The 19,652-nt window shown below is 46.6% G+C and overlaps 2 protein-coding genes across 4 annotated transcripts; both read left to right on the plus strand.

Annotated features, from left to right (window-relative positions):
- Positions 1–918: 918 nt before the first annotated feature.
- On the plus strand, positions 919–8,763 carry dusp27 (dual specificity phosphatase 27). 2 transcript variants are annotated; one of them, XM_008396330.2, is made up of 6 exons: positions 919–1,024; positions 1,800–1,930; positions 2,300–2,406; positions 4,259–4,490; positions 4,559–4,776; positions 5,631–8,763. In XM_008396330.2, the coding sequence occupies exons 2-6, from the start codon at positions 1,827–1,829 to the stop codon at positions 8,324–8,326; spliced, it is 3,357 nt and encodes a 1,118-aa protein (XP_008394552.1). In that variant the 5' UTR covers positions 919–1,024; positions 1,800–1,826; the 3' UTR covers positions 8,327–8,763. The 2 variants fall into 2 exon arrangements, with proteins under 2 accessions (XP_008394552.1, XP_008394560.1); XM_008396338.2 differs by having other exon boundaries at positions 932–1,024; positions 1,809–1,930.
- Positions 8,764–12,798: 4,035 nt separating this feature from the next.
- Positions 12,799–17,647, plus strand: LOC103456630 (zinc finger protein 513-like). Of its 2 annotated transcripts, none has more exons than XM_008396295.2 (6): positions 12,799–12,945; positions 13,198–13,432; positions 13,921–14,136; positions 14,541–14,957; positions 15,764–15,951; positions 16,639–17,647. In XM_008396295.2, exons 2-6 carry the CDS (start codon positions 13,393–13,395, stop codon positions 17,122–17,124), a joined length of 1,347 nt encoding a protein of 448 aa, XP_008394517.1. In that variant the 5' UTR covers positions 12,799–12,945; positions 13,198–13,392; the 3' UTR covers positions 17,125–17,647. The 2 variants fall into 2 exon arrangements, with proteins under 2 accessions (XP_008394517.1, XP_008394527.1); XM_008396305.2 differs by having other exon boundaries at positions 13,239–13,432.
- Positions 17,648–19,652: the final 2,005 nt, after the last annotated feature.

Genomic DNA, 19,652 nt, shown 5'->3' on the forward strand with positions numbered 1-19,652 from the left:
TTCAGCTGCAGCTAATGTGTTTTTATCTGTGGCTAACACGGCTTAAGCTACAGCTAACGCCTCTTTAGCTGTGGCTAATGCGTCTTAGCTGCAGCAGCTGCAGTTTGAAGGCATTTATTAAAGCAGGGAAGTTTTTACAGAATCTTGTGAGTGACATCATCATCAATAGAAATAATGATTCTATAAAAAGTTATCAAAATGCCTTTTTAGTGTAAACTCCATCCAAACTGTTTTGTTTCCAGGTTTCAGATTATTAATCCGATAGTCAATCCCTAACCCATATTTTTACTCAGCATCAATGTTTTTATGGCACAGAAGCAAAATCTGTTATTGATTATTAATCAGCGTTGCTTTGAAGATGAAAACTGGAACTTAAACTTTCAATGGGTGAAATTATGTGCATTAAATGCATCACTAAAGAGATATGAACATTTAAAAAATCTCATCAGATGCTCTTAAATTTATATCAACAAAACCAAAATTAATGGCAATAAAATACTTTTCTATCTTGGTGATTATTTCTTATGACGATAACTGCTGAAAATTTAATCTGTTCTTAATAAAGAGATAATCTGACCTGAAAGGAAATTTATGAACAGATTAATAATCTGGTTGTCTTGGAAACCATGAGACAGGAAGACACCAACAGTTATGAAAATTACCATTAAAACTAATAAAACTAATTTATTATAATTATGTTCTTACAGCTGCTTTCATGAAGCCAAACTAAAGCAGAAACTCTACATCCAGTTTGTGATTTTAATCTGAACTCTAATCTGGACTGTAATCTGGATTAGTTGAAGGCTTCCTCTGTAGCATAGAAAAGACTTCAGGCCTCAGGAGGAAAAGTTCCGGGAGGAAGGAACCCTGAAATCAGCGCCAGGAACCAGGAAGTGACGGCACACAGCTGCTGGTGTCGGGTTTCTGAGGAAGAGGAGGAGGAGGAAGACCAGCGCGGCTAATTTGGGCCGCAGAGTCAGAGGGGGGTCGGTTCGGCCTGAGGAGCAGCTCCGGTCCGCCGCAGGTGAGAAACACACACAAACACACACACACACACAGAGAAACACAYACACACACACACACACACACACTCAGGTAGCCATGTGAAGCGTCACCTGTTGTTCCTCTGGTTCTGGTCCTGGTTCTGAGGTCAGCTGCTGGTTCCAGGCCCGGTTCTGCTGCTGTCGGGCCTGCAGCTGTCAGCAGCTTAAAATAACTCTGGCAGGACAAACAGCGGATCCGCCCGGACCGAACACGGTCCTCGTTCTGGTCCTAAAAGCTCTTTATTAAACAGGGAGACCGGTTCTGTTTCTGTTTCTGATTTAACAGTCGGACCGGTTCTGGTTTTGGTTCTGGTCAGTCTGAATCGGGACAGAACCATCAGCGGTCCAATCGGAACCAGAGGTTCGGATGAACCGGGTTTCTCATATTCTTATTTGTTTTCATGTCTTTACAATATTTAATATTTATTTGTAATTTAATTTTTGTATTTTTAAATTAAGTTTTCAGTTGTAGTTTGCAACTTGTTTAATTTATTCTGTTTATAAATACTTTATTCCATTTTCTTGTCTATATAAAAATATTAAAGCAATAATAAATAATCCTCATTTTTAATGTTGTTGCTTTATATATTTCTGTATTTATCTTGTTTTTCTGTGTTAATAACAAATATAAATAAATTAAATGACATTTAATTTATTGATAGTTTGCCGGATTAAATAATAATTTAGTGATTTTAAGAAATTAAATTTGAAAATGAGCTGATGATGTCATCTACATCCTCAAATAATTTCTCTCAGTTTTGATAGGGCGGGATCCTGGTTGCCATGGAGACAGCCAATGAAAGCGAGGAGTCCAGCGACCAGGCGGTCCCTGATGAAGAGGAGGTGCGGGGAGTTCAGGCTCGTTACCTGCGCTGCCCGTCTCCTAGGTAACGGCAGGAAGCCCAGGTGTTGATGAGGGTATTGATAAATAATAATAATAATAATAATAATAATAATAATAATTTGCATGAGTACTAGTAATAAGAATAATCATTTTTATATCATTATTATTATATTGTACAATATTACAGTAATACTTATTATTAGTAGAAGTACTAATTATTATTACTACTACTAATAATAATATTAATAATAACAACAATACATCTGCAGAAATCTGAAGTTTTTCTGGACAAATTGAATCTTTTTCTCCCTGAACTTCATGAATATCATGAATTCAACCCCTGATTCTCTCAGGACCAGATTTTTTTTCCCAGACTGACTTCCTTTTTCTCCTCCTCCTCTTCGTCTCCCAGCTTCTCCATGACCTCCCTGACCTCCAGGTTCTCTGACGCCTCCTCCATCGTCATGGAGCCCATCCATCTGTCGTCTGCCGTCGCCGCCAAGAAGATCATCAGCGAAGGTGAGAGGGAACTGACGCGACCTAGTCAGAGTCCACATGTTGGTTTGGACTTTGACTAGACCGTAGGGTAGGCTAGATGTTTTGTTCCTCCATCCCCCCAGCCAACATACCTAGGTGGGCCCCATATGGTAAAAAAGAGGGCAGACAATATGGGTCAGTAGGGCCACCTACATGTTTGCCCATGTAGGGCCACCATGGAAAATGCAGACAAACCCTTTTGGGACCCATATTGTCTGCCCTCTTTTTCCCATATGGGGCCCACCTAGGTATGCTGGCTGGGCCTGACCTTCTCAGCTTCTCTCATATATCTAGCACCATCCCCTCAGCATGATGCTGCCACCACCATGTTCCTGTCTCCAAGTCCTGAGCTGCTGGTCCAGCAGAGGCCAGGTTGGACAGCAGCAGCTGGTCCAGCTCCTGGCCCTGCTCCCTTGCTTTTACTACTTCTGACGCGACTGCTGAAGGTTTTTAAAACACTTTAAAATGTTTCTGAAGTGTTTCTATGGCGATTCTGAAGCGTTTCTATGGCAATTCTGAAGTGTGATAAAGCTGTGAAGCTGCAGGGTCAGACGAGGGCACACGGTTCTGCTCATCGTCATGCAGACGGTTGCGGTTAGCACAGCAACAGAGTGACAGTAATGGCTGGTCTCTCAGATGGGCTCCGTTGGCCCAGTGGCAGCTTAATGGATGATTCTTGTTCCATCTGCAGAAACAGGATGACAGCCGGAGAGCTTTCCCTCCCTCTGGGCCGCATGGCTAACGCTAACATGCTAACCACGCAGACCAACAGATTCAACAGATGAACATCCAGAGTTCAGATCCATTTATGACAAAACCAAGCAACAAATTCATGTCGTTTATTATCACTGCTGAACTTTAATTAATGTGAATACGTTTGTTCACATGATTAGTCAGTAACAAACATGGCAGCATTTCCTCCTGCCACTTCCTGTCTTTGTCTTCTCCGCCAGCAGCGACATCCTGGTCATGTGATCAGTTTAGCAAAATAAACTAAAAAAAAAAATCTATCACATCCTAACGCAAAACTTTTTATCAAAAAAAAAGCCAAAACCAGAACCTGATTGAGAACCAGAACCCAAACCAGAACCTGATCCAGAACCCAGATCAGAACCAGAACCTGATCCAGAACCCAGATCAAAACCAGAAGCTGATCCAGAACCCGGATCAGAACAGAACCCGAACCTGATTCTGAGCCTGCAGCTCCATGCGGGTCGAAGGCCAGCTGCCATGTTGGTGGTGGCAGCATGGGGAACATGGCAGACTCAGTCGACCTTCCTCTGAGGTTTAGTCCAAATTGGGTCATCAGCAGGACAAAACAACAACGGCCTAGTCAAAGTATGGACATAGTGCTTTGCTGTGTTTGTTTTTGGTCATTTTAAATTAGTTCTGGGATTTCTGTAGTTCCTCCTGGTTACCAGTGATTAAACATTGATGATGTCACCATCAACAGATTGTAGACATTTCAGAATAAAAGTCTAAACTGAATTCAGTATTTTATTAAAATGTGCCAACGTTGTTCCTCGGATCACTGAAAACCCATCAAATGTTGGGAAAACAAACGTAAATTTTAACCACGGGCCAATCAGGCAACGCTGCCCTTCTCTGGCAGCGTTACAGCGCCACCGACCGGCTCGGCTGACCTGCTATGTCATTTCCTGTGGGGCTTCTTGTCGTGTTCGGAGTCACTGACTGGAGTGACTCATTTTTCACTCCAGGTCTCAGCATTTCCAGCTAAAAACTGAATGGCTTTTGGAGTTTTCTACAATGTAAAGTAAAAACTGAAGGTCATCTTTCCTCGGTTGTCTTATGGTAACTGGCCGTTCCTCCACAGAGTTGCCGCCACGCGCCGCCCGCCCTGAGTCCGTTCCAGAGTCCATGCTGGAGTCTGCGGAGCAGCTGATGGTGGAGGATCTGTACAACCGGGTCCGGGACATGCTGGACGACCACAGCCCCTACAACACGCCCTGCGTGCTGGACATCCAGAGGGCCATGGTCCAGGACCGCCTGGAGGCGCCCACCAACACTGTGGACGAAGTCTGGCCCAACATTCACATCGCTGAGAAGTGAGTGCAGAGTGTGGTCATTTCAGTGGCTTGAACTTCAATATCCAAGAACTGTGCTTCCGCTTCAGATCCGTTGCGGTGAACAAGGCCCGTCTGAAAAGAATGGGAATCACACACATCCTGAACACGGCCCACGGTACCGGCGTCTACACCAGCCAGGACTTCTACGCCGACATGAACATCCAGTACCGAGGGATCGAGCTGGACGACTTTCCTGACGCCGACATCGCCGAGCACTTCAGGCCCACCGCAGAGTTCCTGGACGAGGCTCTGCTCACACACAAAGGTCAGTCTGGACCTGGACCTGGAGCTGGACCAGAACATGAACCAGAACCAGAACTAGAATATGAACCAGGACCAGGTCCAGGGCCTGGACCTGGACCAGAACATGAACCAGGACCAGAACATGAACTAGAACCTGACTCCTGGTCCGGTTAGGTCAGAGGTTGGATCTGTTGGACGTTCTTCATTGAACCTGCAGACTCTCTGCCTCTTTGTTCCTCATTGGTTGGTCTGTCGGCCAATGGGATCAGGTCCTGCGGTTGACCTCAGTAACCACCTGCTTCCTTTCTCCTGCGGTTTGAAGCCTCATCTTCCGCCTAYTCCTTGCAGAACTCGACTCCGTATGAAATGAGACTTTGACGTTTGACTTGAAATTCATCACTTCTCTTAATTTCCCTCATTCTGGAATGAAGTGCTTCAACAAACTCCTCTAAAGTTTGGTTTGTTGGATTTCTGAGGTGTTTTGACATTTACTGATTAATTCTATTCCCTCATTCATCCTGTTTCTCCCTGAAACCTTTTACACAAAGCACTTGTTTCATCCTTTGAGCTGAAAGCAGAGTTTTATCTGTGTGTCCCTGAGCAGCAGACATCACTGACGCACTAAGAGATCCAGAATAGCATATTTTTAATGTCTATAATTTGGTTTCTGGGAATGTTTTATGAGCCTGCAGATCATAGTTCCTGGAAAAATGATGATAATGTCCACTGTAGTTATTCATGAGTTTTCCCTCAGGAAAGTCAGCCTCCAGTTCTCCGCAGGCCGTAACATTTCAGAGGCTGTTTTTCTTTTTCTGCAACTAAACGATTCTCTGTCCTCAAAAGCCCAGACTCACTCAGAATCTGTTTGTTTTGCAGGAAAGGTTCTGGTTGTGTCCATGATGGGCGTCAGCCGGTCGGCCATTCTGGTGGCGTCCTACCTGATGATCTTCCAGAACATGACGATCATGGAGGCGCTGACCACCATCAGGAAGAAACGGGCCATCAACCCCAACGAAGGCTTCCTGAAGCAGCTGAGAGAGTTCAATGAGACGCTGATGGAGGAACGCGACGACGACGACGAAACGCTCAGCCAGTGCTCCGTGATTGACGCTCGCGCCCGAGCATGCATCTTCGGTGAGGAAAAGGGTGATGTTGATGAAGAGACGGATGGGGAGGAAGAGCGGAGCATGGTGAAGGTGAAGGCACAGTCCATCATGATGGAGGAGGAGGAAGACGAAGAGAGCGTGATGAGCAGCATCGCTTCCTCTGCAGCGGCTGTGGCGCTGCGAAACGGGCCGCTCCACAACGGGGATCAGGAAGTGGGTCATCGGGAGATCAACCTGCCGGGTCAGACGGGCACAAAGGACGGAGCTGAGGATGACAACGATGGCCTGGACGGCATGATCCGCGAGTGGCAGCGCAGAAATGAAAAGTACCAGAGCGAGGAATGGTGGGAGGCCCAGCTCCACGGCGAGGAGGACTCCTTCAGCGCTGGCCGTCCCAAGGCGGCAAGGCAGGAAGATGATGGGGAGAGCGTCACTAGCGAGGACATCAGAGCTGTCAAAGAGAGGCTAACGCACAGGAACAAGAGGCCCTCTTCGGACGCCATGTCCACCTCCAGCTGCACCAGTTACTCTGACTTGTGGAAGCAGCGACTCAAAGAGATTGAGGAACAAGCCGCGGCGCGCTACCGCAAGACAGAGGATGACGAAGGTAGCGAGAGCACAGCGACGGAGAACGGAAACAAGAAGATTGATGCTGAGGTTGACAGCATCCTCTCTGACACCAGCTCCATGTACAACTTTTGCCAGAAGAATAAGGAGAAGATGACGCCTTTGGAGCGCTGGCGCGTCAAGAGGATCCAGTTCGGTTGGAACAAAAAAGACAGAGAGGACGAAGAGAAAAGTTCAGCCGCTGATGGAGAGGAGGAGAGTAAGACTCCATCCTTCCAGGATGTCAATCTGACGGCGTACCAGGCCTGGAAGCTGCGGCAACAGAAACGCCTCGGTGAGGAAAACACAGAGGAGATCCTGGAGCTCAGCCGCGGCGACAACTCGGCGACCATCAAACGGAGGCAGAGACGTGAAGAGATTCTGGAGCGCTCCAAGAAAACCTTGGAGGAGAGTCAGTCCATGTGTGGGTGGGATTCAGAAAGCTGCATCAGCGGCGGGACAATCCCTCTGTCCGCCTTCTGTGCAGGAGCCGGTGTCACTGGCCCGCCCAGCGTTGCCAACAACGACAACATGTCCATGCTGAGTGGCAGGTCGTCCACCATGTCCTCTGTTTCACAGCCTCGAAGTACAAGATCCACTCAGTCTGCCAGCCACGCCCTGCCCCCAGTCCTCCCAGTCCCAGCAGTGCCAGGGCCTGGAGGTGAACCCATGGTCAACCTTGCCAGCATTCAGAACTGGATTGCCAATGTTGTGACTGAAACAATCAAGCAGAAGCAGAGCGAACTGAGCCTGCCTCCTCCATCGCGTGCTGGATCTGAGCTCAGCTTTGGAGCGGCGCCTAGCATGCTAACAGGCCGCGTTGCAGAGGATGACCGGGCCTCCTGGGTCAGCGGGGCGTCCTACTCCAGCACTCTATCAAAGGGTCACACCAGAGCAACATCTGTCCTCTCCGGCGGCAGCAGCATGTCTGGTCTGAGTGGGCGACGCTCCACTCTGGGGTCGGACATCGGGTCCGCTCTGGGCTCCAAGAAAACCAAGATCACCACGACCAGCGTTCCTCTGTTCAGCCTCTTCCAAGACCAGGTCAACCTGGGAAAACTGAATGCCATAGAAAAGGAGATCAAATCTGAAATGAGGGAGAAAGGGGAAACCTATGAGAAGAAAAAGATCCTGGAAGACAACAAACGCAGCACGCTGTACAAGAAGAAGAAACCAAAGGAAGATGAGGATGAGGAGCAGGACAAGAAGAGGAAAGAGGAAGAGTTTCTCGAAGAAACAAAGAAAAAGGAGAAACCCAAAAGAAGCTACGGTCTTTCCGGCTGCCTGAATCTCAACCCGGCGATAGAGAAAGACCGGAACACCAGCATTGACGACTGGTTGAGAAGTGTCAGACCTCCTCCAGGCAAACTGTCCTCAGGTGCAGAAGCTGATCCATCTCAGGATCCCTACGACGATCTGGATGCTTCCGCTTCCCAGTTTGACTTCTCTGATCACAGACACTCGTTTGCTGAAGAAGACGATGAGGAAGCATTCGGCGTGACTTCCAGATATCGGTCGAGGTTCGGTGAAGATCCGTCAGGCGTAGACGCAGAATACTCCTGCAACGGGTTCACACAGTCCTACAGGCGACCGGGTCGGTCCAGCGAGGATGGGACGGACAGCGTCTCACCCCACCCGAGATTCGCTCATCGCTCACGGTACAACGGCAGCGAAGCCGCAGGGAGGCGGGACCCCAGCGACGAGGAGGAAGATGAGGACGTCGAGGCTTTCATTGCTCAAACCAGACGGAGGATCCGGGCCCGGACCGCTGCGGAGGCCGAGGACGACGAAGTCCTCTGTGCCTGGAGGGAGCAGCAGGAAGCCAAGGCCCGGAGAAAAGTCTTCGGATGTGAAGAATGAGAGCTTTGAGGTCGCAGCTCTGCCTACTAAAAACAGTTTGGTGTTTTTTCCTTCGGACAGGAACCAGGCTGGAAAACACAAACCTACTGGAGTCACTTGGACTGGCTTTCTGCGTCCAATTCCCTCTGCGGCTCTGAATAACCGTCACCACCTACTGGCCACCTAGAGGTATTACAGCATTCATTTAATCTGCTGTTTTTTCTGAACAGTGATATTCAGGATTGAAATATTCAGACTAGGAGGAAATATTTGCACACAATGTTATCAGTGAGATTATTTAAAATATTTAGTTCTTTTTTGCACCTGTGTGGAGTTTAAAACCATTATCAAAACCCATTTAGTGCATATATTCTTATGATGAGGTGAAACTACTGACAGAAGGATATATTTTCCTGCTTTAATTTCATTGTTTTAATAAATATTCATAGAAACAGTCACTTGCATTTTTCATTTTTTTGAGCAGCGCCTCAAATTTGCCTGAGAAGGAGGAAACGGTTCAGTGGATGTGAGTAAAATGTTAGTTTGATAGAGATCCAGGAGAATCAGCCTCCTGATGAAATTTACATGAGCATGAAAATCCTCCAGGCTTTCAGCTTTGCAGCTGAGCGTCTGACTGAGCTTCAGGCTCCAAACTCTCCCAGTCCATCAACACCTCGCCGCTGATCACACCCAGACCAGATCTCTGCTCTATTTATAGCTGGAGGAGGAAAACCTGACCTCACAAAGCTGCATTTTATCTCACATCTCAGAGCCTCATGCTGCTTTATTCTGCATCAGATGGAACTGGTAACGCTGGGACCAGTGGAGCACTGGTACTGACCGGGTTAAAGAAGCTGAATACTTCAGTCACCTCCTAAAAATACAAACACCAAATAATATCCATTAACACACAACAGAACCAGGTTTATCGACCACTGACTCCAACAGATCCAATAAAGTTTGTTCTGTGCGAGACTGAAGACCTGGAAGTCCAGATGTGAAAAACTAAAGAGTTACGTTTGGTAAAGTTTTCAGCTCATAATAACAACAATATCTGCAGAAACTGGATGAACGAAGCTCTAGATGAGTCATAACAGTTGAAATATTCAGAAATTCATCAGAGGAATATTCTGTTGATCTGACCTGAAGGAAACAAGTGTGATGACGCCATGACTTCCTCATGTAACACTGCCATCTGGTGGACAGTATGAGGCGGTGCTGAAGTTTCCGAGCTGGAGAGCTGTTGAAACCTGAAATAATTTTTTATAAACACTGATCATGTGTGACAGTTTGAGATTATTTTTAACTAGTYTTAATCTTTTAGGGATTAATAGTTTGAAATATTAGATCAGTGTATTTTTATCCAAACTGGTTCACTTCCAGCTGGAGGTTTTACAGATGATGCACATGGATGAAAACATGAAGCAGGACAATAACGTGTGTGTTAACGATTCTCCTTATTCTGCTCTGAGGCGGAGGAAAATTATAATCAAGGAGAAAGAAAACAGGAAGCAGAGGACAGGGTTAGGGTTAGGCAGAGAGGATTACCGTCACAAATCTGGAGATGAAGCAGAGAAAAAAATAAAGAAAAGGAACAAATGCAGAAAATATTGGAAACGAAGGAAACGAATTGCTCTAAAAGTTTCACTCCATCTGATTCTGAACCTCTAAAGCAGAAAAGAGAGCCAGACCCTCCACTGTGGGCACATTATCCCACACCACCGAGCAGCAACAAAGACTGGGAGTACTGGGAACACTGGGAACACTGGGACTTCATGCCAGATCCAGCAGCGGGTTTCCCAGCAGCAGACTGAACCTGCGGACTGGTTTCACCTGAAGGTAAAAACTTAAAATCTCTCGCTCTGAATCCCGGTAAAGCTTCGGTTCTGTGTGAAATGGCGACGCCTGTGGCCACGGAAGGTCATTACAAGTTAATTATATTCTTTGTCAAACGGACAGCTGACGTCACAGTCACTTAACTCCAGAAAACAGCTTCTAGAGAGATTTATGGAGTTTAAATGTCTTTTGATAGCAGACTGCTGCTGAAATGAGCTTAGAAACATTTACCCTGATTTCACTGCAGACTGGAATCATTATCAAAAACAATATCACTAAAAATTAGACTTCACTCATATGCTGCTAGTTATTAAAATATTTTAGACTCATTTACACACATGTCCAGTTGATGATTTTTATTTAAAGAAAGTTTAAATCAAAATAATTTAAAAAAAGAAAAAAGTAGCCACAATTTTTATTGAAATATCAGATTGAGGTATACACCAGGGGGCGCCCTATAGAGCCAGGCCTCACATAGATTAGATTTGCTCTAAAGTTCTGCAAATGCATGACAGCATGATAAAGGCGCATATGGTCAGATAATCTCCTCCAGAACGCTGGCTAATAATTTAACAAATAACAAATAATAATTTGTTTAAACTTGAAATGTTTAAACTTGAAATGTTAAAACCTGAAGCTGCACCTTTTGTTTCTGTTGCAGCGTTACATAACATTTACCGACTGGCTGAGCACAGACCTGCCAAATGAATATTTAAGCCTGACTTTATTCATTAAGATCTAATTAAAATTCCACACTGGTGACACAAACCATACAAGCCTCACACACCAGGTCACATGGCTTCACTTCAGATTTACCCACCAACAGATGGACAGAAAGTGACAATATTCCTGCTTCCTGCAGGCATCAGAGGCTGATGGACGCCGCCACGCCGCCGCCTGCGGAGGACAGGAAACAGGAAGTTACAGACGACAAAGGAAGCAAAGGTGAAGGAGGTCCAAACTCCCCAAAGATGAAGGAAGAGGCTGACGTGGACGAGGAGGAGAAGAAAAACAGCAGCCAGTCCAAGTACAAAACCGTGTCTTTCAAGAAGATCCGCAAAGGAAACACGCGGCAGAGGATCGACGAGTTTGAGGCCATGTTTGACTTGTAGAGCTGGAGGGCAGAGCCTGGCGGCTGCAGGGCCACAGAGTGTTCAGTATGATCGTTTTCTGAATTTAACCGGACTGGACTGGTTCGGATCCCTCTCCCCTGACCGAATTTGACTGGACCAGATCCCTCTACCCTGATTGGACAAGACCGAATCGGATCCCTCTCCCCTGATTGGACCGGACCAGGCCGGACTGGATCCGTCTTCCCTGACTGGACTGGACCGGATCCCTCTCCCCTGACCAAACCAGACCGGACTGGATCCCTCTCCCCTGACCAAACCAGACCGGACTGGATCCCTCTCCCCTGACCAGACCAGGCCGGACTGGACTAGACCGGACCAGATCCCTCTCCCCTGATTGGACTGAACCAGACTGGACCGGACCCCTCACCCCTGATTGGACCGAACCAGACCGGACCGGACCGGATCTCTCCCCTGCACAGATCTCTTCCTTACTGCCGTTTTTCTCCTGAAAATTCAGAAAACTGAAACCTGATGAAAATKATGTTTTCCAGGATGAAAACATCATTTTCATCCTGGAAATGATGAAACGTTGATGTGAAACTTAAAATGTTTCATTTAAGGAAATAATATTTGTTAGGACTTTAGAGAGTGTTTGAGTGGAAAACTGCAGGACAGAGTAAAAAGGTATATCTAGTGTTTGATTAACATTTTCAGGCAAATATAAAGATGTTTAACATGTTAATTATTTTAAGGAAATAAAAATGGCTTCAACATCTGAATAATGTTTAATTAACTGTAATAAAGTTTTCCCAAATTGTTTCTCAGAACTTTGTTGTTTGTGATCTCAGTATTTAATACGTGGTAATCAAAGTTTATTTTTATGTTGGGTAAAGTTAATTAAATTAAATGTGAGGATGGTTTTACTCAGGAACTCATGCGGTCTTCATTTTATTTTGCAAGTTTAATCTGTTAAGCAGTTTTTAATAGTTGCTGAAATGTATAAATTAACCTGGATAAGTATGTTAGAAAACTCTCATTGTAATATTTATGAGAAAGCAAAGTGTGTAATTATATTATTGTTAATAGAAAACCTTCTGGAGCTTACAGAAGGGTTCAGCATCCAAAATGGCAGGCCACTCACTTCAGGTGCAGGCCATAACTATTTATCACTGCTTTGGTTGGTTTAACTGAAGCTTTTCCATACTTGCATCTGTAAAATATCTATTCGTTAGCATGTTCTTAACTTTTAAACACACTGTCCAGAAAGAAATAGATTATCATAACAACAGCAACAGAAACCTGAGCTTTAACTTTCAGAACAGATTAAACACAGCATGTAGCCACCAAAGCTAGCGAGTAAATAAAGTGTCATATGTTATAACAAGAAAGTTAAAAATTAGTTTTACATTTTATCATGTGAAACATGTTGTTTTCTGAGAAAGTTTCTCATTCCAAAGAGTTTTATATGAGAAACTTTCTGTTGGTGCTTAAACGTTGGTTGAATGTTTCTGTGAAATAGGGCGCGGCAACAATATTGGATGCTAAATTGGGCAAAGAGTTCATCAGCAGGCTCGTCTGCCAACTACATTTCCCACAATGCCCTGGTGCTGAGTGAGGTCACGTGGGTCGCAGACGCCGGTGTCAGCAGAGTTAGATTGACAGCAGCGAACAGCGCATTTAAAGTTTCGTCGTGATTTTCTCCCTTCTCGCTGCTCCTGGACCGAACCTCAGGTCAGTTTGTTAGCGAACGGGAACATCGAGGGTAAAGTTTTAGTTTCGGCTTAAATTTTAAGTGGTGACCTGTTTTTAAAGGAGAAATTAACTGGTTCCAATGCCGAATGGCTCCGTCTACTTGCTGGAAATCAATGACAGAGACAGCAAAAGTGACAGAAAGTTCAAGTTGTTAAAGTGTTTATTTTGTGGTCATTAGTGAAACTGCTGCTGATCGTCAGTGTAGCTCATTCTGAGCTGCTTCTATTCCAGTATTGCTCTAAGTTGAGCGCTTTTCTGCGATTCTGCTCCAGGCGGTAGTCAGCCATGACTCCGCCGCCGCTGTCCGTTGGAGGAAGAGGAAGAGGAAGGAGCTGATGATGAGGAGGGTGAGGGTGATGATGACATGCAGTTAGCTGGCTGGCTGGTGGACGGATCGGATCGGGACCCGGGCGGAGAGGCTCCAGCATGCCGCGGAGGAAGCAGTCCCACCCGCAGCCGCTCAAAGGTGAGTCTACCTGCGGCTCAGCACCGCGCCGTCCGCGGAAATGCCTCCGCGCAATGAGGAAGTGTCTGCCCGGAGCGGACCGGACCGTTGTTGCTCCAGACCGGAGGCTTCAACTGGGATCAGGGTTGGTCTGACTGGTTGAACTGGTCTGACTGGGCTGGAGGCTCGACCCCCACCCCCCATATCTGCCACTGAGGAAGACTACTGCTCTTCCTCAGGACGCCTTATCTCATCCTCCTTTCTGCTTCCTGCCTCCACTTCCTGTCCTCCCTGCGCCCCTCCTTCCCCCCCCCCATGCTTCCTGCTCACCAGTCACACCAGTTAGACCAGTGGCGGCTCTGGATCTCAGCTTTTGAGTGGATTGACCAGTAAAGATCCAGACCCGTTTACTGTGGTTCTGCTGATCCGAGCAGCAGCATTGGTCTCTGGTCTGGGCTCCTTATCTCCAGAATTCAATCTGACCTCTGACCTCTGGGTCCTGTCTACAGTTGGGTCCAAGGCGGCGGCGCCATCCGACCCAAGCGGCTCGGTTCTGGAGAGTGACTTCCTGCTGGACGGAGACGGAGGGACAGGCTGGACGGTGGGAGGTTTCCATGGCGACAGGAGCTCCTCTCTTCCTGCAGCGTTGTGTCTGGAGCCCGCAGCACCAGCAGCCTCCGCCGTGCCGGCCCTGCTGTGCTGCCACGGCTGCGGACTGAGCCTCGGTAACAAAATGACTGTTTATGGTTTGGTAGTTTCTGTTCATTTTTATTCATTATCACATTTATTTGTTTTTATTTCATTTTTTGTTCTTTTTTATGTGTTTTGCTCTTATTTTATTTTTATTTATACTTAAATAAAAATATACTACAAAGTATAACATATATAGTACATAATTTTGTAGTTTTTTGTTTTATTTCTTTTATTTATGCATAGTTTTTCTTTTCATTTATTAATTAAATTAAAATTTAGCAGTTTATTTTAAATTACATTAAAAAAAATTATCTTGCGTTTTAGCCTTTTTAATGTTTCATTACAATTTAGTTTAATTTTATTTTAATTTATTTATTYAAGTTTAAATTTTGAAAAAGTTTAGTTTTCGTCTGACTCGCTCTGCGTTTTGCTCCAGGTGTGGGTCTGRCTTTTGGGGCGGAGCTTTACTGTCTGACCTGTGAGCAGCGGAGCTCCACCCCCCGAACMGTCAGGAGGCRGAGGTCGGCTGGTGGGAGCGGCGCCCCCTGCAGGCTGTTCTCGTGCTCGCTGTGCGCCTTCACCTCGCGCTACTCCAACCACCTGAAGCGTCACATGACCGTCCACGATGGCCGCAAACCGCACCGCTGCCCCATCTGTCCCTACGCCTCGGCGCAGCTCGTCAACCTGCAGCGCCACCTGCGCACCCACACCGGGGAGAAGCCCTATGGCTGCGCCCAGTGCAGCTACGCCTGCAGCTCCATGGGCAACCTGCGGAGGCACCAGCGCATGCACGYGCAGGCGGTGCCGCAGGAGGAGCAGAGGAAACCGAGGAGGAGGACAAAGGGCGGAGAAGGTAAAGCCCAACACTTCTAGTCCTACATTTCCCATCATGCAGCAGGGTGACCTGCTGCCAAGTGTTCAGGATCAGAGCTGCTTCATGCTGGGCGATCAGAGGAAGAGGAAGTGAGAGAGTTTGTGGGCGGAGCCAGCAGTGAAGCTGAACTGAGGGAGGGAAACGCCTCACAGCTGCATCAGCYKGTGGGGGGGGTCAGCAGGGGTCAGYRGGGKYSRSKGGGATCAGCGGGGGTCAGTGGGGTCAGCCTGTTCAGACTGAGCTGTATCTGCATCACAGATGCTCTTAAAGGGCCGGTCGCTCCAGAATGCTTGATGAAATATTCATATCTGATTCAGAGATGAAATGTTGTTGAACATCTCGTCCCCTTCAGCTCCTCCACAATTTCTTTGATTTTCACTGATTTTTGTGGARCTAATTTAAGAATATTTAATTTATGTCTGACATTAAATGTATCTTTTCATTAATAATAATAATTTTATTTCTAACACCCTTTATATCTCTGATTTGAATCTCATATTGACCACTCCCCGTATCGATCAGGAAGTCAGGCTGAGCAGTCAAAATACTTTAGCTTTTCACCATTTTATTGACAATTTGTAATAAACTCTCAATGATGCATTAGCATGAGAAACTGCAGACATTTATTTCATATTTTTGCATGAATTCCTGTGACAAACTGCAGGGACTGATAGATGTGATGTGGCTCTTTATGTGGACCCCTTAAAGAGCTGAGGCGGGCCGGTTTTGGCCCCCATTTGGTCTAGTAGAAACCGTCAGACGTTTTTCTTCTCTGCCATCATCAGAGCTGCCACTGGAGGACTGCTCCTACCTGCAGCCAGCAGGGAGTGCTGGTTCTGGCTCCACCCCCGGCCCTGACTCCACCCCTGGCCCTGACTCCACCCCCAGCCCTGGCCCCGACCCCCTGCCAGCAATGCTCGTCCCGCTGTGCAGCCTGACCCTGGATGGGGGGGCAGAGGTCCAACCTGGACAGGTGAGTTCCTGCTTTAACCAATCACTGGGGGTTTCCATGGCAACAGCAAGCAGCTGAAYACTTTGCATTKTGTGACGTTTTCTGACTGGCCCTTTAAGAGCCGGCCAKTCAGAGCAGAAACCCAGAGTTTCTTCTTCTGTGGTTTGAGGCTGCAGGACGGTAAATAAATAAACTGCATTAAGTTATAATTCAGTTCTAGTTTCTGTTTCCACTTCTAATATGGAAACGTCAGGAGTGAAACATGTCAGTCACTTCTGTTCAGTCAGTAGGAAACTTTTCAAACAGACCAGAAATTAAAAYCTTTAAAACGATTCAGACCATTTCCATCGCTGATTATCAAATGMATTTCTATACATAATGTYTTTCATAACATTATMATTTAGTTTATAACAATGAAGATTTAATTYATAACGTAATTTAGTTTATAACATAGTTTAATTTATAACAGTTCAGATGATGACAGTTTCATTTATAACACAGTTTAGTTTAGTTTATAACATAGTTTAGTTTATAACATTAAMATTTAGTTTATAACTAAATTATAATCTGGTCTGGTCAGAATATCTGACCAGACTCCGATGTCTCTTTTTCTCCTCTCCTGCTGATTATTTTCTGTCTCATTATTTTTGTTTGTTCCAATATTCTGTTGTACCAGATTGACCTTTGACCTGGTGATTCTGGTTCCAGGTGCGCCCAGCTGGGGCCCAGCGGCGGCCCAGGGCGCCCCCCCGGCGCCCGCTGCCGCCCCGCTGCCCTGCCCCGGAGAAACCCCACGGCTGCCCGCACTGCGCMTACGCCTCCTCCCACCTGGACAACCTGCGGCGCCACCTGCGGGTTCACACGGGCGAGAAGCCATTTCGCTGCGCATCCTGCAGTTACGCCTGCGGCAACCTGGCCAACCTGCGGCGCCACCAGCGCATCCACTCGGGCGCCAAGCCGTTCCGCTGCGCCGTCTGCGGCCATCGCTGCAACCAAAGCATGAACCTGAAGCGCCACATGCTGCGCCACACGGGCTGCAAGCCGCACGCCTGCGCCCGCTGCGGCTACGCCACCGCCCACTGGGACAACTACAAGCGCCACCAGAGGAAGCACGCCCCCGGGGGGGGCGGGGGGCCCGGGACCCCAGACGCCCCTGGAGGTCACCATGTCATCTCAGACGGCCAGCTGCTGTAACTTGGAACCGCTTCACCGCAAACACCGCAGTGCCTGGTCCCAACAGGAAGCCTCTTCYCAACTTCCTGCCAACTTCCTGCCTTTCCCAACAATATAAACATTCTCTTAACTTGATTTTAAAAGCTGCACACTGTTCTGCACTGATTTAAATAGGCTCAGGTCAGAGGTAAACTCRGGTGTGCTGCTGCACTGACTACTTGGAAACAGCGTTCATGTTTCTACACTGAACTTCCTCTAAATGTTGATTTTCTGAAGATGATTTMTATTTGTATGTTTTAATTCACTGATGTATTTTGTTACTGTGCTGCCTGACTTCCTGTCTGCTGAGGTCATTTCCTGCCAAATAGTGACCCTGCGGATCAGTTAATAAACTTTTAATCATCAGACAGTGAAGAATGTTTGGAGCCACTTTCAGCTCATTAATAAATAAACTTTACAAATTTCAGTTTTATTCAGTTTGAGCTTGGAAATGTTAGCAGCTGCTTTGTTCTGTCTAAACTCCTGAATAAAAGTAAAAAACATTTTTATGGTTTTTATCTGTTCACATARCTTTTAATTTTAGAATTGAAGTTTAAGTTTGATTTATTTATTTAAAATGCAAATTAATGAGGTTTGATGYAAAACCACCTGGACGAAGAAATTAATTTTCATAAACACTTTTAATATCTGTGACTTTTTTAACTTGGATAATTTTTAAAGATACRAGTCCTTAAATCTGATTTATTAATRAACTTTATTTGACTTTAAAAATCCAAATAAAATCTTAATTTATTTTAACTTGATAAAATGGATGTTTGTATTTCCTAGAGATTCACCTTTGTGTGTTGAGGCTGGTTTCCATGGAGACAGGCCTCCATGTTTTCTATTTCAGTGACAAGAAGAATTTAATGTTAAACTAAAAACGATACACTGGGTTTTCCAGCTTCAGTTCAGCTGTTTGATGTTTCTCTAGAAAATAACCACAACTTCCTGTTTCTGCTGAGGAAACACCTGGCGGCCCGCCCACCGGTCCTGGGAGGCGGCCATGTTGGGAGGCGGTCATGTTGGCTCCTCATGGATCAGAGATGATTCCAGGCCCGGCTGACCCGGGAGCAGCAGGAGGCRGAGATTCTGCCCTGAGGTTCTGCTGAGGCCGAGCCGGGCCGGCTGGGCTGGCCGGGCACGACGCTGCTGAAGGCGTGAAGTGAGCATGCTCAGTGGGCCGTGACATCATCACCACATGGCTGCGCTGTATGCAAAGCAGCAGGAAGGTTCCTGTTTCACGTCAAGCTGCAGAATCACAGCAGGACGAGCCGCAGAACAACGCAGTCATGGGCAAGGTGAGTGACCTCTGACCTCTGCTTGTTTTCTGTCAATGCACAAGGTGAGTGACCTCTGCTGGTTTACTGTCCAATAGACAAGGTGAGTGACCTCTGACYTGCTGGTTTCCTGTGATGCTGACCGTTTCCGGATCGTTTCGAACAAACAGAACCAGCGTGGATCAGTTTTCTGACTGGTTTGGTTCCTTCGTGTCTCCAGATTAACTCACGGCCAAAGCTTTTCCCCGGAGACATCGTGGAGTATCCCAGGAACAAATACTTCTCTCATTTTGGGATCTACTTTGGGGAACGGGACGGCGTTCCCTACGTGGCTCACCTGACCTGCAGAGGTTGGCTGCTTTCAGATCCATAATTTATGTTGAAAATAATTCCTTCTGTTGGATCTGAAACATTTCCTGTATTTCCTGAGATGCTGCTGATCCAATGAAGCTGAAAAATGTTTYCATCAAAGTTTCAGGAACAGATGAAGTCAAAGTTTTCCCTCTGAAGCTGCAGAAACAGGAAGCATTTATTAGATGGATTTCTACCATCCTCTTCTAAACTAAAATCAGTTTTAGGAAGATTTTATTGGGCAGCAGAGACCCTCTATGTTTAGATCCATGGGTCAGAAYGGCCTAGTCAAAGTCTTAAACAGCTCAGCTGTTTAAGACAGCTGAGCTGAGCTCATTTGCAAAGAGGGGAAAAGTTTCAGTCTTAAAATCAGCAAAAGGTTTCCAACCTGTCAGCTCAGAACAGGTGCCTGCCACACTTTTCAGATGAATCCATGTTTGATTTTTCTGTTTCTCATTAATGGACCCGGCTGATTTACTCTGATTTTATTTGGTAACATTCGCCAGACGCCGACACAAAGATCCCGCTGTTTGGCCGCGCCCTAAGGTCAGAGGTCAAGCTGGATCCTCTGGAGCTGCTGGGGAATAAATACAAGGTAAAGCAGAGCTGAGGCCGCGGCGCCGGGCCGTCCATGGCCCCACACTGACCCCATTTGGGTCCACAGGTCAGCAACATGCTGGACGGGTCGCACTCCCCCAGAGACTTCCACTCGGTGGTGAAGCCMGCCATCGAGGACATGCTGGGCCGAGAAGTGACCTTTGACATCCTGTTCCACAACAGCGAGCACCAGGCCACACTATTCAGATACGGAATCAAAAAGTCCCAGCAGGTGAGCTGAGGGGCTGGGGTTTAATGGGACTGAGTCTCTGGTAGAGGAGC

The sequence above is a fragment of the Poecilia reticulata genome, linkage group LG2 (assembly GCF_000633615.1).
Source record: "Poecilia reticulata strain Guanapo linkage group LG2, Guppy_female_1.0+MT, whole genome shotgun sequence".
NCBI classification, from domain to species: Eukaryota; Metazoa; Chordata; class Actinopteri; order Cyprinodontiformes; family Poeciliidae; genus Poecilia; species Poecilia reticulata.